Source organism: Clytia hemisphaerica, unplaced genomic scaffold (assembly GCF_902728285.1).
Source record: "Clytia hemisphaerica strain Z4C2 unplaced genomic scaffold, Clytia hemisphaerica genome assembly, whole genome shotgun sequence".
Classification (NCBI taxonomy): domain Eukaryota; kingdom Metazoa; phylum Cnidaria; class Hydrozoa; order Leptothecata; family Clytiidae; genus Clytia; species Clytia hemisphaerica.
Window position 1 is genome coordinate 703,895 of NW_027104612.1, and position 23,052 is coordinate 726,946.

Genomic DNA, 23,052 nt, shown 5'->3' on the forward strand with positions numbered 1-23,052 from the left:
ATATAAAACTTGATAAAAGAGACATTACGAAAAAAACTGACAGAAATGAATTGAAGTCGAAAGGTCATTTTACCCCAAGGCTCTACTGCCCACGGCGGGGGGAGGTAACCTCAGTCCTCAGTGCAAATATCGTGTAGGGATGTACTGATGGGTTCTGTTTTGATTACGTTTCTTATGATTTGATTGGTACAGCTTCATTGTTTTAATGCTTTTGTGCTTTGTCATTCATTCAAATGAGGGGGCCGTTTTGTGTGAAACTCTAAAACCTCTACAACTCGAGACTATATATAAGTCAAACAAATTTCCTCCTTGCCATTCGAGCTAGGACGTCTACTACAATAACTAGTGCAACGCCTGAGAGAGAAAACATAATTCGATTTTCAAGGGGAATTAGTCTTAGAATTAGAAATCTTAGGAATTAGAATTAGCAAGCTAAACGACTAATTCAGACATAATGGAAATAAAGCATTTTAGTATTTTAGTCGTCTAGAAACCTTTGTGCACTAACTCCAAACAAAACAAAAGTGTCAATATTGCAATTATAAATTTTTCCCGCTCAAAAAAAATTCATGAAAAAAATGTGTGTAGATTTGTGTGTTAAAAGTTTAAATGAAAAAGTTGATTTTGTTTTGAGAGTTTGTTTTTGCTTGATAAATTGTTTTCTCGCTACGCAAGTTTCTGGGTTAACCAGTTTCTGCGTAGCTAGCCGGGGTATCTATAAGACCAAACCACCGGATTCTTCTAGTCGTTTATACAAACTAAATCCCGTAACAATAATCGTATCATCATATAACGCCTATACTACTGTATTACACGCATTATATAAACGACTCCAGTCTAAAGGGGGATAAGAATTTCATCTACTAAGGAAGCGTATACGTTAATTATGAAAGTTTCTCGTTGACGGTGACTTTCCAATATTATCGAGTCATAGAGCATATCGAAGATTAGAACGGCAACTGTATATCAAAGTGGTGAAGTGAACGGCGTGACATTCGGGTTTGGAAATTATATACTCTATATATTTAGATAAAAATTCATATAAATATATACAAAACCCAGTAGCAAATATACATCAATCAATTTATGATCGTTGATAAAGTTAATGAGAAAGGTACAGGACCCCTCGTATCAGATCCCAGGCTAAAACAATTCAAAATTAAGAATATCCATCAGTAAAATCGAAAAGTGGTGCAAGTGGCTCTGGGTACGAGATTCAAAATTATTTCTAATAGATCTCCGCAACACCTTTCACTTTTTTGACATTTGTACGAGTTGCAATCCCACAATTCAATGCGGCTCATTAAAGATACGTGCAAGTTGTTATATATCTTTTGTCAAATGATGTAATTAACGCAAGAGATTAACGCAAAGGTGGATGGGATTGGAGCTCGTACAAACACATCGAGAGTAATGATTATGTCAAAAATAAAATATATTTTTAGATTCAGCGCGGTGCGCTATTCAGAAGTCCGTTTATATATATCCATGAAAGCGAATTTTTCATAATGTCCTTTGATATTATCCTACATTCGTTCGATCAACCATAAAGTGTCGGTGAAATTTAAGACAATCCTACTCTGTGTTATATTCAGAATTTCAATAAATCAACCGTTAGGATTTCTTATCCATCTTTGTTCGATACCTTGCGTTCTAATGTTTTTTTAGTGGTTTCACCTTCTGCAGTCTGGTCAACCATAGAGCAAAGATGAGCAACCCAACAATCAAAATGGCAATACCAGCTCCTAACCAATAACCATTTTGACCTTAAGCGGTAAAATGAAGAAGTTTAAGAAGATAAAAAAATCCAAACGAAAATGTCTGCAAGTAACAAGTGATACTTTTATGGGCCTACCTGGTTATCAAAACTAATCAAGGAAAATTGAAACAATGATACACATTCAAAAAATCAGAAAAAATTAATGATCCAATTTTTCACAAACCTTTTATTTAGCCGTTTTTTGGCTGAAGTTTAAGAAGCTTAAGAAGGTAAAAAAATCCAAACGAAAATATGTCTGCAAGTAAAGATCGAAACTTATGAAAGGAAACCTTTTGACGTTTTTAGGACCCTTTTTGTGGGAAGACAATTTAGATTTTCTTATTTTTGGGAACCCCTTCAGAGAGTTGGTTGAATTTTTATAGCAAAGATAGACAATTTAGATTTCCATTTATCGAGACAACATATAAAAAAAACGCGTAATTTTTTACTCAAGACTTACCGTTTAAATTGGAGAAAAAAGTTGTCTCGATCACCGGTGGAGCTAAAACAACAATTGATAAAATAAGTCTTTGACGTACTCACCAGAGATTCGACTCTGATGAAGTCGTAACCGACACAATTATGACGTAAACGGTTGATGGGTGTATTTGGGTGTGGGTTATCGAAAATATCACTTGGTGGTGAATTTCACCGACGGTTTTTCTCACAAAAAGGTATAACTGACGCTCTCTGACCCAGCATTCATTCAACTATTCGCTACGCTCCATTATTCGATAATATTGAAAGTCACCTTCAACAAGAAACTCTTATAATCGAAGCTCTTCTTATACGATATGCTTATTCGATGAAAATCCAATATCACTTGAAAATCGAATTAGAGAGCGTCAACTGTATCTTATTTTATATTAACATTATGTTCCGTGAGGGAATGTTTTTTTAACCCTCCCGGACGTTATTAGGACCCCCCCCCCGTTTATTAATTTTTGAAAAAATTCCCAGCTCCCAAAAGGAAAGTTTCTTGTTTTACTCTAAAAAGCCTAAATTTAGTCTATTTTGACCCTTTTTAGGGTTTTTAAAAGTCCATTTTCCAACCCCCCCCCGGTAATAAACGGGGAGGACTCCCCGTTTATTTGATTTGAAAAATTTTTCCAACCCTCCCTTTTATTCGAAACCCCGTTTAATTGGCACCTAAGAGTAACTGATAACTTACGTATAACGTTGATTGTGAATTCTTGAAATTTGATGCCTCTGAAATAACATTTGTAAACACCATTATCACTGGGTAAGATATTCTTGATGGCCAAACTATCATTTGTTGAAACCACTTTATATGTTTCTTCTTTGAATAAAGTCTTGTTGCCATTGTTTATCAATTGGTCATCTTTGAACCAGAATAATTTGTAATTTTCGCCTTGTGTTGTCGACTCGGGAACTTTGCATTGAATCTGGATTTCCATTCCTTGGTTGGGTTGCAAAGGGGCAGCGACTGAAAAAAAAGGAAGCAGACCTGATTGAGATATTAAAAATGATATTTTAAACGTCTTCCCGCCAAAAAAGGGCTTAATAATTTACACAACAACCCCAAAGGATTTCTTTCTGCATTCTATTCAATTAGCAAGTGATAATAGCATCGTAAATTGAAAACAAAATCATGGTAATGATTTACAGTGAAACTTCCTTCCATATTCGAAAATTATGATGTCAGTGTGTTATATCAAAGCCGCTCACCTGATTCTAGATCAATGGAAATGGACGCGCTCAGGATTCTCTTCTCTTCTTTATAAATACCACCAAGTTGAACGTGGCATGTGTAGTTGCCCACATCTCCTGGACTCAAGTCAAGGTAATCCACCTCCAAGAAATAATCCTCCTCATTCAAGTGTCCTAAATAAAGCAAGAAAGGAAATTCACTTCGTCTCTGCACAATCTGTAAAGGTCATAGTCCTGATAGGAATCTTTTAATAATGGAAAGTCGGCTAGAACTTCTCTCTCTTGGGAAAGAGCTGGCTGGAATTTCTCTCTCTTGGGAAAGAGTCGGCTCAAATTTTTATCTTGTAGGAGAGAGAGGACTAGAAGAGACTTCCCCTCAAAGATGATCTAAAATGACTGGCCACCCAACGTAAATGTTCAAATGGTGTATATTATTCGTGAAAATTTGATTTATAAAAGAAAAGTAAATCGAATCAAAAAGACTCTTGTTGTCAGGACAACGTGGTATAATTGTGAGCGCATTTAGAATCGTTAAACAGAGAGTTAAGGGGCTGGATACGAGCAAATTTGGAGCGAAATCTCCAAATAAAACGACTCCGTTGATATATATGCTTTTTGTGACATTGGTGTTGAAATATGATAAGTGCTTACCTCTGTATCTGGAATAGTCATTCACATTATTAATGCCATCATAGTAATAAATCTCCGTCCCTCTCGTTAAGTAAACAAGCTCTGGTTCTAGGTTCGGAAAATGGCATATCACTTTGAATAATTGACCTAGCTTTTCTTCCGTTTTGTTGACATATACTGAGGCAGCTGTAAAAAAGAATGGATAGTAGCTATTACCAAGGAGGGCGTAACTAGACATCTTTAATAAGGAAGGGCGATGACGAGGAAGGGTGTTAACTAGACATCTTTTACAAGGAAGGACGCTGGGTGTTAACTAGGCAGAAGTTAACAGTGAGGGCGGTACAGAGTAACCGTTATAACAAAACTAAGTGCAGTTCAATTTACTTATGCAATATTATTTCAGCTAAGCAAAGTGTTACCGATACACTTTGTGCATTATTCTTGTTTATTCATAGCTAGGCATTGTATATAAACTTTCAAAAAGTAAACATACGTTTCAAAACCACGTTATATACGGATAACAAAGCTCCACTTTGTCGTAAAAAGCACTTATAAATCCCGTTCTGTATTTCACTAATGTTGTGGAACTCTAAGACGTCGAGCCCTTGTGGTTTATACAGCGTATTCACATTATCCATGACCAGGTCTGAGTCCAATACCAGAATCTGATCGTTGACAGTCCACACGATGCCTTGTTTTGGCTCTGCATTTCCACATTCAACAGAATCGAAAATACGAAAATCAATCAACGCCTTGTTCGCTAAAAGAAAGTTGATTAAAATGTTGAAGTCCATGTGCTGTCAACTCATCTTCTGAGCTGAACTCTATACAATTTCATTGGCTTAGAGATATCACGTGATCGTTGGTGGCCAGAAGCCATGGAATTTGCTCAAAATTGAATCTTATATTGAGCAAGGCTTCGCTGCCACCAAGAATGGTTTTAGCCCCTAAACCCTGTTTTATTGACCCTGTAAACTCGAGACACGTCGTTTCAGGGCTAAACAGATCAAGCAGCTTGGAAGCTTCAACTAAACAACATACTTTTGTTGTTAGCCTCTAATCAAGATTTTGAATATGGGCGACTTTCGTACCATTTCCATTGTGGTATTTTAAATTCATCTAAGTTCTGTAATGAATGTAAACTTTTTCAACTTGTTCAGTTAAAAATATCTGCAAAAAACTTATCAAGTCCATCCTCCACCTTTTCCAACTCAATATTAATTTTTCTACGGGCCCGTAGAACAACAAATTAATTTGGTCTCGCCTTGCAACAAATAAGAGAGTATTTTTTTACTTACGGTTAGGTTCTTCACTCTGGTAGTTATTCGTTTTAACGAGAGGTCTTCCAATGGGTTTGACATAACACTCATAAATTCCAACATTCCCTTCACCAAAATTACTGATCACTAGTTCGGTGCACCCGGCCGCTAAGGAAAAAAACAAACGGACCTACAATTTGAGCTCTCCTATTTTGATGCCTGTACCCCCGGAAATTATTTTCTTACCTATGTTGAAGTCTTCATATTTAGAAAATTAATCTGAAATTTCTCGTTTAGTTCTAAAGACTCAGCTGTTTATTTTTTTTGCAAAATATTTTTGACCCCCAGCAAAAAGGTAGGCGAATCATTACCCTTGATAGAATATCAAACTTCCTCCACACGGGAGTCAATCTCATTCTGAAATAGCCCATTCTTAAAGGAGTTATCGGCGATCCAAAAAATATCTGCAATCTGATTGGTTAAAAAGAGTACAATATATCTTGTATTTTACACGTACAAAATATAAATGACATAAAGATGTTGCTGCATTGTAGCAGGTAGCTGCAGCGCTTTTTTCCAACACAAAAAGTGCATTTTTTGGGTCACCGATAAACCAGTTATCCGACATTTTCTCGTACAATATGGAAATATTTCTCATATTGAACTCGCAACTGTCCGATAACTATTACTTATTTCAACATTAATTAATACATTTGTCTTGATATATTAAGTGTAAGTATAAGTACGAGACAGTATCTGGCTAGAAGTGCTACAACCGATTCTACCCACGTAAGAAAAATCGCCAAAAGTCAAATGTATCAAATTTTTTCTTAGCAGGGCCTGAACATTAGACATTTTTGTAACAATTTGAAGATTTAATGGTAGCAAAAGAAATTTAAATAAATTCAAAACCACTTACCAAAACGACAATGAATGGGTTGCGTCGAGTAATGTGAACTTTCAGGGATCAAAATTTGTTTTCGTAAATTATAGAACTGATATTTATGGTTATTTTTGTCATCGGCGAAGGTTTCATCAGAATGCATGATCAGAAAATGGTTTTCCCCTTTTTCTTCCTTCTTGAAATTCCAATAGACGTACTCGGGTTTTCCCTCGATGCTCTTGTAGTTGCATTTCAAGCTTAACTTTCGTTCATTTTCTTTGAAATTGGCAGATATTTCAAAAGGATTCGGGTCTGTAAAATAGATAAAATTATCTTCTTAAAGCACTGATCGAAAATGTTCAACTAAAATAAAGTTTATCACTTTAGTCACCTGTTAATAGCCAAGACCCGGAGGCAGAGTTTCAACTCAAGAAAAGAACAAATGCTTAGCAGAAATGAAACCTAAATGAGAACTTCAAATATCTAAAAGAAGATATCATTTCATATGCATTAACTAGCATCTTCACCGATATATCATAAGAAAACCCTCTACACAGCTTCAGTCCGCTGGTGCTAGAGTTAAATAAAAAATTTATCGAATAGTTGAAATTACCAAATTTTCCATACCCTTACATTTAATGAGAGCGCTTTGTGTTACTTAACAGACTTGAAAAACAACCCTTAATCCTCAACTAAGTAAAAGCCGGCCGGGAGTTATCATCACTATTCTGATGCTTAATCACACTAAGTGAGAATCTACATGTCCTAATAAACCACGCCCCCAGCGTTTTATCGGCTTCTTTTGATGTTCACTGATAGCGTCAGATATATCTTCTCTGACATCAATCAGTAACGTAAATAAAGCCTGGGATACACGGTGACGAGGTTGCATCTTACCATCTTTAAATTCATTAATTGTTAGGGTTTGACCGACATACACCACGCGATAAGGCTGTAATCGATCTAATGTATCCACATCGTCCGGTTGTTCCGGTGTCACCACCAAGAAGACACTACATGTGAAGCCACCGTTTACATCTTCCTTAATCGGACCCGTATAATCCAAACGGAACTCATCGGAGCTGTTTGAAAATGCGGCTAAAAGATAGAAATGAGAGATTGAAAAACTGATCTCTAACTTTGACTGGATTGGGATCCCCCATATAGTCCACTACCAACTCTGGTCGTCAACAGCGTGATTCGAATGTTTTGAAATTCGGACGTTTAAAAATCTCTAAGGCAAATCAAAAAAAAAAAAAAATGGCGGACAACCCAAACTCAAAACTGGACACACCTCCAGGGAACTCAGTGAGCAGATAGCATATCTAGTGTTTTTATAAAGAAATATGATATTTGTGGATTTATGTTATCGAACGCTCAAAATAATTATTTCAACTGTTTGTTTGAAAAATTGAAGAAGGCTAGACTTTAGCCCCTTTCACTGAAAAAATCCAACCGGAAATGTCCGATCATAGCCGGGGAAACGTCCATTCGGGGAAACGTCCGTTCGAGAAAAGTCCGTCGGGGAAACGTCCGTCGGGGAATCGTTTCCGTCGGGGAAACGTCCGTTCACCCTGTCAGAAGGGGTGTTTACATCATCTGATAGTCTCTTTATGAAATTGAGATGTATTCAGAACGAGGCTAAAAACCTTACGAGAAGAGTTTCTGTGAATTAAATGCAATATTTTGTAAGAAATTATTGTAGGCTGATTTTTGGGAGGCCTTTAATAAATATAAAAAGTAATGTTTCTACCTACCTTTGTAATTAGCGATTCCCCAGTTCTCTCCTTTTTTATTGGTAATGTATATTAACTTTCGATTTTTCAGCCAATAGATTTTACTGCTCTCGTTGTAAGCGATATCATCAAGAAAACAAGTCAACTGGAGAGTTTTGGTGTTCTTATCATAGGTATGCGTGACGCTAATGTCTTCCACTACATTCCACAACGCCTCACCTTTCTCGCCCTCTTCATCGGGGTCAACGTACGTGATACCGCCGACATATCTTCCTGCGTGATACACGTAATCACCTATGGAAACATTCGAAAATTATACGGATTATTACGGCTATTCTAGAGAAAAACCTTACCCCTCCCAGTAGGTTACTTTCAAAAGGTAAACCCCTGGATTTTTTATCATTTTGAAGGGACCTGTCTTTGATTCTTGCTTATTTTCAAGAGAGCGCGTGGATCTTTCATAAAATTTCACTGATCTTTAGGAGGGTACCCCACTTTCCTTTTTTTTCAATACGAAAAGATTTATAAACAGATCTTGGAAAAAATCGAGCAGTTTCTCATAGTATAGATAAAGTTAAGAGTGTTATTCCTCCACTGGTCAGCCACCATGAATTAAAAAATGGAGCGGGGTTTGTGAGAAGACACATACCTTTGACAGCAAAGCACTCATAATAACCAAAATCATATTCAGAGTAATAAACCACGGTCAAAATGTGAGCATTTTTTGTTTGATTTCCTGAAAATAAAAACAAAGCATCAAATTGTCGAACAGACTGGTACTTTGGTGACACAAAATTGAAAAATGTAATTCACTGATAAATACAATTCATATAATTCAGTAATCTCTTAACAAATGAACCATTCTGCGCATACCAAGCTCTGCCCTAAAGGGATATAGTGAATGTGACGATCTGACCTGATTGTTCAGCCAAAAAATTCAAAACCGCGTTGTCTTTTGCTTGAAAACGAAAACGTAAGCGTCTTGGTTTTAAAGTTAGTATATGTAATCACAACGAGTGCAATTCGAATACAATTGCACGAGTGATTTTTTTGTTATTAATTTTCCGAGTCCGAAAGGACGAGGAAAATTCGAAACAAAAAAATCACGAGTGCAATTTTCGAATTGTACGAGTTATTATGTGATTACGAGCTAATCGCACAATGGCTTTCACTACTTTTTCCCAGTTAAGAAAGTAAATTACAGAAATTATACTGAGAGTTTTATATTTTTCTCTTCTCTTTATGTCTTTCTTTTATTGTTGTTTATTGATTTTCTTTCTCATAAAATAAATTTCGAATGCAATTAAAACGTTCGATGCAAAAAAAATGTAAGAAAAAACATTAAAATCAATTTTGTAAATATTGGCGCCTCATTGAAGAGTGTGATTAACGATTAATTGCTCTCTACAGGATGCAATTCGTGACTATAATCGGCGCTTGATTTTGGAGCAATTATTTTGCTTTAGCCATTCACTGCTCTCAATAGCACATTTAATATGCATCCCAAATCTGGGTTATATAGAAGATCAGCCAGTTCGTGCAGATTCTCTTACCGAGCCATGGTCTTTAGAGTGGATTCATGTTAGAATCTGCTCGGAGATCGGGAATTCAGGGATTGTACGAATCACTGTAGTGGACCACGAGCTCGAAAGATCATCTGTGTAAGATGAGGAAAAATAATTTACCTTCATAAAGATAATTAAAAGATGCTTTTGTGTTGACTCCTTCGATTTGAAAAATACTCGACCCATTCTCCCAACGCCAATAGACGAGGTCTGGTTGAAAGTCGTGATTACAAAATAATTGAAACTTCCGCCCTGCACGCCCGCCACGATTAATGGTGATGTTGACTCGATTAAGTTCATCTCTAATCCCTTCAAAAATAAAAGCGTTAAGAGTTAAGAAATCTAGTATTGATTTGCACAAATAGAGATTATAAGAAACTTTCAGCTAACAAGGAACTTCAAAGGGAAAGATTTGTTGGAAAACAACAGTTACTTAATTCCAGAGGCATTGAAATGCTTGAGAATCATCGAGAATAGGAAAAGTGGTCCACACTCACTGTTTGTTGATTTGTAGCTTCCCAAAGCTGAAAAAAAAATTTAAAAAAATGTAAGTATTACTGCATGATATAATTCTTGCAGTTCAGTTTAAAGTAAAGAAAATATTTCATTCTTTAAAGGTTTTCTACGGGAATAAAAGGAGCTTATTTTAGGCAGTGTCTTCATGCTGAGTCAGATAAATTAAAGCTACTTTTTTACGAAAGGAAATCCTGCAAACAATTGAAAGAATTCTGCAATTGATGAAATCGGACACAAGAACACAGAGAACACAAGATTTGGATTTGGAAATTCTGTAATTGATAAAATCGGACACAAGAACACAGAGAACACAAGATTGGATTTGGAAATTCTGCAATTGAATCGGACACAAGAACACAGAGAACACAAGATTTGGATTTGGAAATTCTGTAATTGATAAAATCGGACACAAGAACACAGAGAACACAAGATTGGATTTGGGAACTCTGCAATTGATGAAATCGGACACAAGAACACAGAGAACACAAGATTTGGATTTGGAAATTCTGTAATTGATAAAATCGGACACAAGAACACAGAGAACACAAGATTGGATTTGGAAATTCTGCAATTGATGAAATCGGACACAAGAACACAGAGAACACAAGATTTGGATTTGGGAATTCTGTAATTGATAAAATCGGACACAAGAACACAGAGAACACAAGATTTGGATTTGGAAATTCTGTAATTGATAAAATCGGACACAAGAACACAGAGAACACAAGATTGGATTTGGGAACTCTGCAATTGATAAAATCGGACACAAGAACACAGAGAACACAAGATTCAGTACCATTTTATTTAAAATTTATTTTTGCCATCGCGGACACAAGAACACGGAGAACACAAGATTCGGATTTGAATTCTGAAATTTATCAACTTTGAATTAGAATACGGAATTAAATAGCCTGAATCTTTGATAATAATTAGCCTGGATCTTTGAAAAAATGGATAGCCAATGAGATTCGAGCTTTACTTCTTCACCACTACTGAACTTTTTTACCCGTATACAGCTCGGAAGATTAACCGCCTTCGGCGGTCGATTATAAACATAAAAACATTCGAAAGAGTATCAATATAATAGGAGAACAAATAGGTTGTAACTTTTGATAGAATTTAGATTAGATAGCGGTTTTGTGCTTGTTGAAAAGGTATTTAAATGTGGAATATTATCAAATAGAAAAAAAAATCAAATAAATTTGGAAAAGGTAGGTGATAAATGAAGAATAAAAAAATCAACTTCTTGTATAATTTCCTATGATCTGAATTTGCATATTAGAAAATCTTCAGTCCTAGAGGGCTGTAACTGAGGAGAAATTTTCAAAAAATATCTATTCAGTCAAAAAATGCAGCTTAAAACTTCTGTCTTGTTGACTATGAAATGGGCTCCTTTTTGTTGATTTTCGGTGATAAACTTTTGGCGATATCTTTCGATCCAATTAATTAATGTTTTTGAATATTTTTTTTCACAAAAGAATTACCACTGTGAAAATGGTGATTACATCCAAGTTCTTCACGAAGTTGATTTTTTTTCTATTTGGTAATATTCCACTCTTGACAAGCACAAAACCGCGATCTAATTCAAATTCTATCAAAAGGTACAATCAATTTTGTCTCCGCTGCAGATTATATTGAGACAGACTTTAATGAGTTTTTTATTGAAACAATAATGAATTACAGTAGTATAGGCGTTAAATGATAATACGATTATTGTTACGGGATTTAGTTTTTATAAACAAATATTGTTCCCTCCATTACTTTTTGCTTTATTTCTACTATGTCTGTATTAGTCGTCTAGCTTGCTAGACTACCAACTAAGTAATAATGTCTTACTGTTGAAATACACCGTTCTTCTGGTTTGTCGCTTGCCATCGATACATCTATAAACTCCTTTCTGATTCTTGCCTATCCGATGAATAAACAACGACGCATTGTAACTTGAGTATGTGTTGTCCTGGAAAAGTGGATACCCGGCGAATGCGGTAACCAGGGCCTCCTCCTTCATCCACGTGACCGGTTGGTGGGCGGCGTCACATGTCAACATAACTGGTGTGGATGCTACATGAGATACTTTGCCTGTGGTAAAAAAGAAAATAAACTCAACATCAAGATTGGAGAATCCAGAAAATGAATCCTTTAACCAGATCAATTTCGCAAATTTTGTCCTTATCCACGAAAATAAGACTCACGTTATATTTCAACCTTTTTTGCATAAAGAAAAGTTTACATCATAAAAAAGTTTCGCGCGAATAAAAAAAAATTGAAGGAAGTTCAACTTTTTTCTTAACCGACGCAGCGGCTTTTAATTTTGACCAATGGAATTGCTTTATTTTTCAACCAACCAATGACCTTACAAAAACGTTAAAAGATTTTCGCACATTTCGCGCGAAAATGGAAACCGGCCTTAACACGATTTTTTAGAACTCACTTTTGTAGATTTGTAAGTCGAATGGTTTGCTTTTGTACGTTTTAAGAGGATCCAAATCGAACATGAAACACGTGTAATCTTGAATGATATCGATCTCGTCAACATGAACAATGGTGAAAGTGTCGATGGAACTGCTCTCTGTGGAGAACAAAAAAGATCAAGGTTAGAGTGATGATTGGGGGGGGCTGACGACAGTTAATGATAATGGAACTGAACTCTATGGGGAAACGAAGACAGTAAGTGTTAAAGGTACAGCTCTTGATGGGAACATATAAAGAGTGAGGGCTGAGGGCAGTCAGGCAAATTGACAGACGGGTATGCGCGGCGGTTAAGGGTATGTTTTTCAAAATAGCAGAAATGCACTGTAAGGGTGAACTTTTTGTAAATGCAAAGTTTCAGCAAATCAAGAAAAAATTGCAAATTTTTGCCCGAAAATTCCGACTTTTTGCTGCACTGTAAGGGTGCGGTTCTAAAAGCCACATCTTTCGCCACACATAGCGTCAGTTGGTAAACCCACTGCCCCCCCCCCGGGATGAGGGTAACATTAAATATTCATTTCAGTAAGTAACATTTCTCTTAAAACATTTTTATTTATTTGTTTCCAAGACAATCATAGAAATGTTTTGTTATAAGGAATGTATTGGAAAAGCAAGACATACCATAATTATCAGATTCTGTCCAGGTGTAATTTTCATAACTAGATCTCATCAAAATAAGCTGTTCTCCGAAGAACCAATAAACGACAACATTGTCGGCTTTTAAACCGTCGCATGTCAACGTCAAATTGTCGCCAGGGTGGTTGACGACATGAGATCCCTTGATGGTCAGGTTGTCGTGGATTTCTATGAAAAATGAAATTTTTAGCCAATTTTAGATCACTTTTTGGTGATAAAACATACTTATCATATAATAGGGCATAATATACGTGTAATTTTTGTAAGGTGCCCATCTCCCTAGCTTAATTATATTCAGCATTTTAGGAATTTGCTGAGTTCATTGTCAACAGCGGTTAGGCCAATAAATAACAAAGTCAGATCTATTGAGACCCATTTCAATGCATAAAACAAATAGTTAACTGGGAACAGTTTTGAGATTAAGGTAATAGAAGATCGAACCATCATCGTCGGGAGCTCTCGACACACCATCAGTTGTGGCGTTAGGCGGTAACGCTGTCAAGTTGAATGCTAGAAAAGAAAAGATATCGTAAGTCAACTCATAATCGTCGTTGTCAAAGCAGAAGGACCAATCTCAAAATGAGTCTCTTCAGGTCTCTTAGCATATTGAGAATCTTTCTATAAGATGAACCGTTGACAATGAAATAAGCCCTTTCATCTTATAGAGGAGAGTAGAGGAGAGATTCATCCACACACGCCAAATTTCGTTGTCAAAGGTTTATCTTATAGAAAAATTCTCACTTTCCTAAGATAATGATTTTGAGATTTTCCTTTTTGTCTTGACAACGACGAAATGCAGATTTATTCACCGGCCCACAGTTTTAACTTCAAGAATTCCAATCAAAGTCAATCTCGTAATTCAATCTTTCTTACCGTGAGAGTTTTTAGCAAATTCATTAGAAATATAGCAGAAAAGTAATTTTTTAGAATTTCTGTACACGAAAAGACGTATCTTTTAACGATGTACAATTTATATTACGACTGGATGACATATTCAGAATTCTTTCACTTGACCAAATTACTCAATAGAAAATAATAACCCTCTCTGTTAGAGGCTAGCAGTTTTCTGTAAACACTTACAATAAATGACATCGAAAGGTAGATGTCGGTCACCCGAATAACAATCATAAATCCCGTTGAAACCCCAATCAGTATTGAACACATATGTGGTCATGTTGTTGATGTATCCATTGTTGGGTTCAAGGTTCTGATCACCCAGGTGGAGCGGGTGGCCATTCTTGAACCAGAACACCGGTTGATTCTCCAGCACCGGTAGTGAACAGAATATGGAATGCGATGACGTGTCGTTGTCGTTCTTGATTGGTAGTATAATATTTCGGCTAGCTATTGAGAGAATAATATTGAGAAGGTTGTAAATTGGTACCACTAACCTTTATAAACCATGGATTAAGCTCTATCCGCCATTTTCGGTCGGAGTTTTTTTTTAAGTGATACACGCAGAAGCCATTGCAGTGTTAAAATATGACCTAATACAGTATTAACAGCGCTACATAACAAGTACTCATGGGAAAGTAGATTTAACGCTCTCGATGTATCTAAACCGCTATTGAGTTTTGCTCCTTTCATTAGGGTAGTGCTTTCTAAATGAAAAACTCCGATCGAAGATTTAGTTTGACGGGATTGAGTAATTGACTCCAAGGTTAATAGCTCTATGTTTCTATTAAATTTTGGATTAACTAACCTGTTACTCTTAGGTTCCAAATAAACAGGCCCCCCCGCTTAATAATTTTTCGAAAATCTTCCAACCCTTCCGGACCTTATTAGGACCCCCCCCCGTTTATGAATCTCTAAGAATATTTTCAGCTGTCAAAGAGAAGGCCCCTTATTTTGCTCTAAATAGCCTGATTTTAGCCTATTTTTACCTTATTTTTGGGTTTCAGAAGTACAATTTCCAACCCCCCGGCAATTAGGTCCCCCCCGTTTATTAAAATCTAGAAAATTTTCCACCCCCCCATTTATTCGAACCCCCCCCCCATGTTTAAAATTTTACGAATGAAAAGTGATCAAATTTGAATAAAACCAAGAGCTTATAAAGAAATATGTGAAATCAGGGGAATCTCCATAACTCGATCACGCACAGGTTATTTGTCCGAGTTAAGGACATTTCGAGGTATGGAAATTGGTTCATACGACATTGTTAACTGAAGGGACGATAAAACTTGTTTGAGTTAAAGAGAAATTCGAGTTAGCAAGACTCCGCTGTAGCGGAGGCACAAACTTAGATAGTGGGAAATAGCAAAGTTTATTTGTCATCCAAATATAACATAGTCGAACGTGCGCAACGCACTGGGCTCAACTTCAGTGGCTTCAAATCATTCATAGGCCCAATTGTAGACCCCCAGATATTCACCCAATGAACAAGTGTGCCAAATCTCAACCAAATCCGATCATTTTGGAGGCCTGTAGACTGCTCCAAAGCTTTAGCCTCGTTTTGGCAAAAAACTCGTTCCCACGCCCCAAAAATCAAAATTTTTGAAAAATGCAAAAAGCACCCCCAGATATTCACCCAAGGAACAAGTGTGCAAAATTTCAGCCAAATCGAATAATTTTTGAAGTCTCCAGGCTGCCCCAAAGTTTTAGCCTCGTTTTGGCGAAAAACTCTTGCCCAGGCCCCAAAAATCAAAATTTTCAAAAAATGAAAAAAACACCCCCAGATATTCACCCAAGGAACAAGTGTGCAAAATTTCAGCCAAATCGAACAATTTTTGAAGTCTCCAGGCTGCCCCAAAGTTTTAGCCTCGTTTTGGCAAAAAACTCGTGCCCAGGCCCCAAAAATCAAAATTTTCAAAAAATGAAAAAAACACTCCCAGATATTCACCCAAGGAACAAGTGTGCAAAATTTCAGCCAAATCGAACAATTTTTGAAGTCTCCAGGCTGCCCCAAAGTTTTAGCCTCGTTTTGGCGAAAAACTCGTGCCCAGGCCCCAAAAATCAAAATTTTCAAAAAATGAAAAAAACACCCCCAGATATTCACCCAAGGAACAAGTGTGCAAAATTTCAGCCAAATCGAATAATTTTTGAAGTCTCCAGGCTGCCCCAAAGTTTTAGCCTCGTTTTGGCGAAAAACTCGTCCCCAGGCCCCAAAAATCAAAATTTTTGAAAAATGAAAATAACACCCCCAGGTAATCATCCAAGGAACAAGTGTGCCAAATTTCAGCCAAATCGAACAATTTTTGAAGTCTCCAGGCTGCCCCAAAGTTTTGGGACATACACACACACAGACACACAGACAGACACACACACACACATTCTCAGATTCTAACTCAACTGAAGTTGAGAAAACTCAATGGAGGCGTCAGTGTCACGACAATAATTCATTGTTTCTATAAAAGGGTTACCTGGCTTGGATGATTTGATGACGACTTCTGCAGATTCGGTCATATGAAATTCATATTGCACACGACATTTGTATCGACCAAGATCTTTGGTGGTCGTATTGTCCAAGTGAAGTGTGTAAATAGAGTCCGTTACTGAAAGAAAAGAATACCATTTAGAGAGAAAAATTGATCTACAAACAGAATTCGTTACTGGGAAGACCGTGCCCAATAGACACTCGGACAATGAAATAGAAACCCGAAGGGCTAGAAGTGAATCTCCTAGGTAGGATCTGAAGCCATTAATTCAGATACAATTTTCAAACTTTTTGAATTTGCGACTCCGTCAGTCCTGACCACCTCAATAATTTGCATAATATTCCGTTTAAAGAAAAAGTAGAATAATAACTAAATTAGTCTCGATCTCCCTGACTGAGCTGAAAGAAAACGAGGAAAATTAAAGTATACAAATCAAAAATAATGACGTTATTACACAATTATCTTACGTTCGTGCTTGTGCCGAGACATATCGATTTGTGACCATTCCTTCTTTATCGTCTCCACATGTATGATGACGTCATTATGCAAAAAATACAACACTCGCCACAGACCCGGAGTGAAGGTACACACAAGATTTACATCTTCTGAGAGTTCAATGTCCAGTTTTGATGAAGTTAGTGCTACTTTCTCAATATTGCGAATCGAGATGTCTAAAGATTGTAGAAAAGGTCATGTGTGTTCAAAAGATATTTTCATAAAGCTTTATCAAATTCAACGATATACCCATTATTGGCCCGTAGCAAAATGTCAACTAATAAACAGAAATTATCAAATGAATAAGATCCCCATACTAAGGTAATTGTTATTCTAACGTTGCCCTTTGATATTAAGATGCTTCCCTTAACATTCAAAAGTGATCTGACAAAGGAATAAGAAATGAAACAGTAATACATACTTCTTTCAGTTAAATCGCCTTCAACTAAAACAACAAAATTATATGGGGAGATTATGAACAATTGATTATTCTACAGGCTCGACCGACCCTGTTGTCCCCAAAAACGAGTTGCAAGAGGATGGACTTTCTAGTTTTTTTGAAATGAAGAGGAAAAAGTCTACTGCTTCAAAACGCCACAAATTCTTTAGATTTTGACCATCCGATTCTAGATTTTAGGTAATTTATTTTTATTATACCAACCAACCCATCCATATTTTTCTGAGGTCTTCCCGTAGAGCAATAATAAATTTGTCTCGCCTTAGAGCTCGTATATTTTTCAAATTTCAACAACGTAACTGTTAGCAACGCATCGAATCACAAACACTCTTTCCATCTGCTTTGACTGCCTGCAGTGAAAATTCTTAGCATTTATTCAATTTCAGCTGCTTCTAAATTCGACATAGTAACGTCATCTTGAGCAGAGGAGCTACTAGAGTTGAAATCATGAATGAATTGGATTGAAAGCTCCCCTGAAAAAAAGAATAAACTCATACCTGTGACGTTCAACACTTTATACAAGCTGTTCAAACCATAACATTTATAAATCCCAGAATCCTCAGGTACGGCAGACGAGAGAACCAGATGTCCTTTCTCATTCAAAGAATAGATTTCAGTTTGCCAACGAATTTCACCATCGAAATAAATGATGTCATTGTCTTTTGAGATCATGTGAATATCGGCTTTGTTGGTTCGCCCGCATGGAATGACCAGACTTTCACTTTCTGGCGCTGTTACATGGTCTAAAAACGAATGTTAAGTTTTTTAAAGAAATCTTTCAAATTGCACATACACCTCAGCTAATTTAGTTAAGCGACCGTAGCATAAAGGTAGAGCATCCAGCTCAGTGCGCAAGGTTGTGGGTTCGAACCCCAGCCGGGTCATACCAAAGATTCCCAAAATGGTACTTGATGCCTCTCTGCTTGATGCTCAGCAACTAAAAAGACGGGTCAAGGGTAAGTGGAGAAATCCAGGGAAAGGAGTGGCGCCCTCCCCTACCTTCGGGTAGACAGCTATACGAAAAGGGAGCCTTCGGGTCGCCCTCGACTGCGGTCGCAAACTTACTTAGTTAAACCTGTATCATTTCAATACAAAACCAGATAACAGTAGAGCATTATACTGGAAAGTACAACTATGTTTCTTTCATTAAAAGTCAAGTTTTAAAGTTTATCATAGAGTTTTATTAAAAATCATTAAAAATTCACGTTAATTTCTAATCACCCAAAATATAGACTAGGACGATTTGATGCTCAGGACTAAGATTCTATCCAAAAGTGAGTAATTCACTCCAATGAAAAGATGATTATTTTCTAATCAAAATACCCACAAAATAACCAAGCAATACTCTACGTGAAAAATTCTAGGACGCCAAACTAACTTACCTAGAACAAGTAGTGAAAACGACCGTACTTTAAATCCACGATCGTAACACGCGTACGTTCCTGTATCGAGCAACGTCAACGAATCAAGTCGCAATCGCTCGTCGAGTTTCGAAAGATCACGAATTATCGTGCCGTTATTATATTGAAGGTCGGCTTGTTCATCGTCAAGTTGAGCCTCTTTTACCCAAATCAAACGGGCGTTCTTCGGTGAAGCAAATTTAGGTGAGTAGCACGTCTCGTTAATCTCATCACGGAGCTGACGTAAGAAATCCACTGCAAAAAGATTCAAAAGGAAATATAATGAAATTGATAATATGCTTAAACACCTCGGCAAACTTGTGTTGGTTGGAAAGCTCTCCTAAAGATCAATCTCTGAATCTCCGATCTTCAACCAACAGTCGAAAGACTCATTCAAAATTTGAGAAAATCCACTGGGACCATTTGTTTTAAGTTTTCTTAATCTTAGATAAGTTTTTAGTGGTCTACTTTTTCTGTTAAATGTTGAAGAATTATTGTGGACCGAATTAAACTTCGAGACGATCAGAAAAGAGAAATTTATATTTAATCACCTTTTTCGAATATGACTGAATGGATTTCAGTGAAGACTTTGGTCTCATCTTCAGTCTTGTTGAGTTTAGAGTTGAACCTCTGAATGCGGACACTTTTGATACATTTGTAAGTACCAGAGAAATGTTGACGCAGTATCTCCAGTTTCAACGATGAAGTAGTTAGTAAAGGCTGAGAGTTGACATTCACTAAAACGAGGTAAAAAGTTTTCCTTCATTAGGAGAATGGAGAGCATTTTCTTCCACCACTTCAGATCGAGAACATTTGTTGATTTTGTAAATCTTCATCTTTTACCCGGAGTATTTATTAGCCTTTTTAAGAACCAAGAAGGTTAGAAAAGGGAGGCAGGCTATTGTATCAACTCACTTAACGGAAACTTTGTTTGCTCTCAATTCATTACGACGAAAATGGTTTTAATTAAAATTGAAAACAAAGAATTACCATCGAAGAATTGCTCCATATCTTGGATCGTTCGTCCACGGTTCTTTTCGAACTGTCTGTAATAAATAAGTAAGTTGTCCAGTTGCCATTGTAATGACACTAATGTTTGATTAGAGAAGCCTTCGTATTTGCAATTCAAGAGAAAGGATGACCCGATTTGACCGGTCGAAATGTTGTACGTTGTTGTCTTCTCTATATCCGCAGCTGAAGAAATAAGTAAGAAACATGTTTATCCAAAAATGAAACCTTTGTTCGCACGTAACGGTTCTGTTCTGCTCCGAAATGAAATGAAGCCATTCTATTGGTTAGAAGTGACGTAAATCTTGACTTTAACCAATAGAATGGCTTGATTTAGTTTCGGAGCGAAACGGAACCCCTACGTGTGAACATGTTTATCTGAAAAATACACGCCTTTGCATTAGCCTGGAAATCTTTAAGCTAGTTTGATTCACTAGGATAAATCTGATGATAAATTGTGCCTGAATACGCAAACTTAAAATCTGTAAATATAAAAATCTTTAAAGCGCCGAAAACGCTATATTGCTATTAGCCGTGTGTCATAGACTTTTGAATACGGGCTTAGTTAACCTTCGCATTAATTGTTGCAGTCTAAAGAAGACCTTTGCTGTACACAACTGAAAATTTAAAGGTTTTGAAGAAATCAAAAGACGGGTACGTCTAAGGCAAAAACTTTAGCGGGAGAAAAGCTTTTTTAGCAAATTTCGATCTCTTTTCGCGGAAATTAATGTAAGACAAGAAATCAAACTTGAAAATGCAGTTTTTTGTCGTGAAAACTTTCACTGCTTCCTTTCGTTCTTTTTTAACATTTCTACCTTTTTTTCTAAAATGTATTTATTGAAGAATTCGGGAAAGCATCTATTTTCCTCAGATGGTTAAGTTTTAAGAGCCTTCAAATATCTAATGAATTATATAAAAGCCCGAACGCTAGGCTAGGTTTGAAACCTCTTGATGGAAAATGAAGCCACTTTTTCCATCCAAAATGCGCGACCCACGGTTCGCACGCAAACGCCCGATTGAAAGTAAAAGCCATCGCCAGATTTCGAAAAATAAGCGGCTTATTAAAAACAAATGAAAGAGATAAATTAAATCCTAAATGCGGCGCAAATCGTAAGACACGGGGGTTTTCAACTTAATGGGTTTACCGTACTCATAAGAAAATTATGGCCATCTTTTAATGGGGAAATAAAGTGGCTTGGTAAAAACAGATCATTAATTTCTTAAGATGACAAAAAGGGAAGCAATGATAATGATTAATGGTTTTTTAAATACTTCATTAAATGAGAATTTTTGGGTGATTGCAATTTACTAATTACATTTGGACATCAGTACAAGTCACGACTTAAATCGAAGGATGATTAGTAATCATAATTTTCATAGACTTGATGTGACAAAATCCTCGAGCTTATATGATTAATATATTGAAAAACCATACATTTCCCTTCCAACTCTAAGCATGGCTCTTTGACCACTGCCACAGCCATTTAAAAGCAATCAAGCACATTTTGGCGGTCACCACCTTCATGTCTTCCCAGCCGGCACACAACGTCAAAACAACGTCCATTTGACATTCATAACGTCCAAATAACGTTATTTAAACTTTAAAACAACGTTGTGTGCCAGCTGGGTTGACTGAACTTTAGTTTTTTCACCATTTTACCGTACAAACCTTGATTATTCCTTCAGAGACCAAGAAGTTGAATTGATTGTCTTGACAGAACGTTAAGAATACGCTTTTAGATCATTACAAATTTGAAAATACCATTCAGTCAAATATTTTCAAAAAATGAGTCACACACTAAACTGGCTATCCAGGCTTTTTTAATGTTCGATCTTTTTTGTTTACCGCCTAGTCTACCTATCAAAGGCAGCGCATGCCTACTTTGTCGATTCATTAATTATGCGAAGCTAAAAAATACAGCTTTGAGGCTGTGTTTATTTCTCAAACCAAATACATTTCCAAAACCATATACATTTCGTTGGGCCCTCGAAAAACTATCCCTGAATTGTTGAAAGTTCATTTAAGAAAAATGGATTTTTTAATTAAAGGGATTCCGGCCTGAGTGAAGAGTGCAAATGTCTAGAATTTGGAACTCTGGATGTCGACATCTTGGGATAGAATCACTGTTGACAACTTTAACTTGAATTTTTGAAACGCTTTTCGTGATAGCTATGTCCTGACAAACTTCATTTCGCATGCCAGTATCCCTTTAATTTAAGGTAATACACTTTTAAAAGATAGAGGTTAATACCTGTGAAATGAGGGGCCAATATCAAACACACGACACATGAAATATATCTCCAGGTAGAATGCATCGTCAGCAAAAATGAGCGTGTCTCACCAAAACAAACAAATCCAGAACGATATCAGCTTTTCCTCCACATTCAGTCAATTGTAAAACAAATCACAAGTATTTAACCAGCTTGAGACATCCTCATGACACACTTTCATCTAAATAATACCAACATAAAAAAAAGTTATTTCGACAAATGAATATTTCCTCAAACCAATTAAAATTTCTTTAGTAAATGGTATTGAGTGAAGGAGAGCGGCGGTTTGTCGCATATGTCTGATAAGCTGACCATTTTCTATAGAAATGACAATGCGAAGGAGATAAATAATATATAGATGCATCGAGATGATAACGTGATATTTAGAGATACAGATGTATGCGAGAAAGAGAAATTGATCATTTCCTAAGAGCACCACCTTCTCACAGACCCGGCGGTGGGATTTTATCAGCCAGTGGGGGTAAAGATAGAAAAAATAGCACATTATTTTGCAGTGAGGATTTGCTTATCTGATTATTTTCAACGGGGACAAAAATCAGAGTATAATTTTACCGTTTCGGCCCAATTTTGGTCGGCCCTCCACGGGTATATCAACCTGTACGAAAGTAAGTAATGATAAACGTAGAAAGTTTATGATGCCAAACGGAGGACATGGATGATTTATGAAATTATAGAATCATTTCAACCCATTATGCACGTGTAATTGTTGTGATCGCTCATCAATTATTGAACTGTCTGATTTGTTGTGATCGCTTATCAATCATTGAACTATGTGATTTGTTGTGATCGCTCATCAATTATTGGACTATCTGATTTGTTGTGATCGCTCATCAATCATTGAACTATCTGAAGTATTTCAAGATGATAATGATCACTATTGTTTGCCAGAAAAGACTAACGTA

General features: G+C 36.5%; 1 protein-coding gene across 1 annotated transcript; it reads right to left on the reverse strand.

Moving 5' to 3' along the window:
• Positions 1–1,000: 1,000 nt before the first annotated feature.
• Positions 1,001–22,778, reverse strand: LOC136824275 (uncharacterized). Its single transcript, XM_067080438.1, has 27 exons — positions 22,703–22,778; positions 22,111–22,310; positions 19,841–20,044; positions 19,402–19,587; positions 18,833–19,105; positions 17,948–18,193; positions 17,415–17,438; positions 16,966–17,169; positions 16,484–16,615; positions 14,205–14,468; positions 13,566–13,634; positions 13,110–13,292; positions 12,451–12,588; positions 11,856–12,098; positions 10,001–10,027; positions 9,624–9,812; positions 8,588–8,674; positions 7,960–8,232; positions 7,100–7,300; positions 6,239–6,514; positions 5,359–5,487; positions 4,554–4,820; positions 4,082–4,246; positions 3,449–3,604; positions 2,931–3,206; positions 2,220–2,261; positions 1,001–1,766 (listed from the first exon to the last, which is right to left on the reverse strand). The coding sequence occupies exons 2-27, from the start codon at positions 22,172–22,174 to the stop codon at positions 1,654–1,656; spliced, it is 4,431 nt and encodes a 1,476-aa protein (XP_066936539.1). The 5' UTR covers positions 22,175–22,310; positions 22,703–22,778; the 3' UTR covers positions 1,001–1,653.
• Between the last annotated feature and the right edge of the window lie 274 nt (positions 22,779–23,052).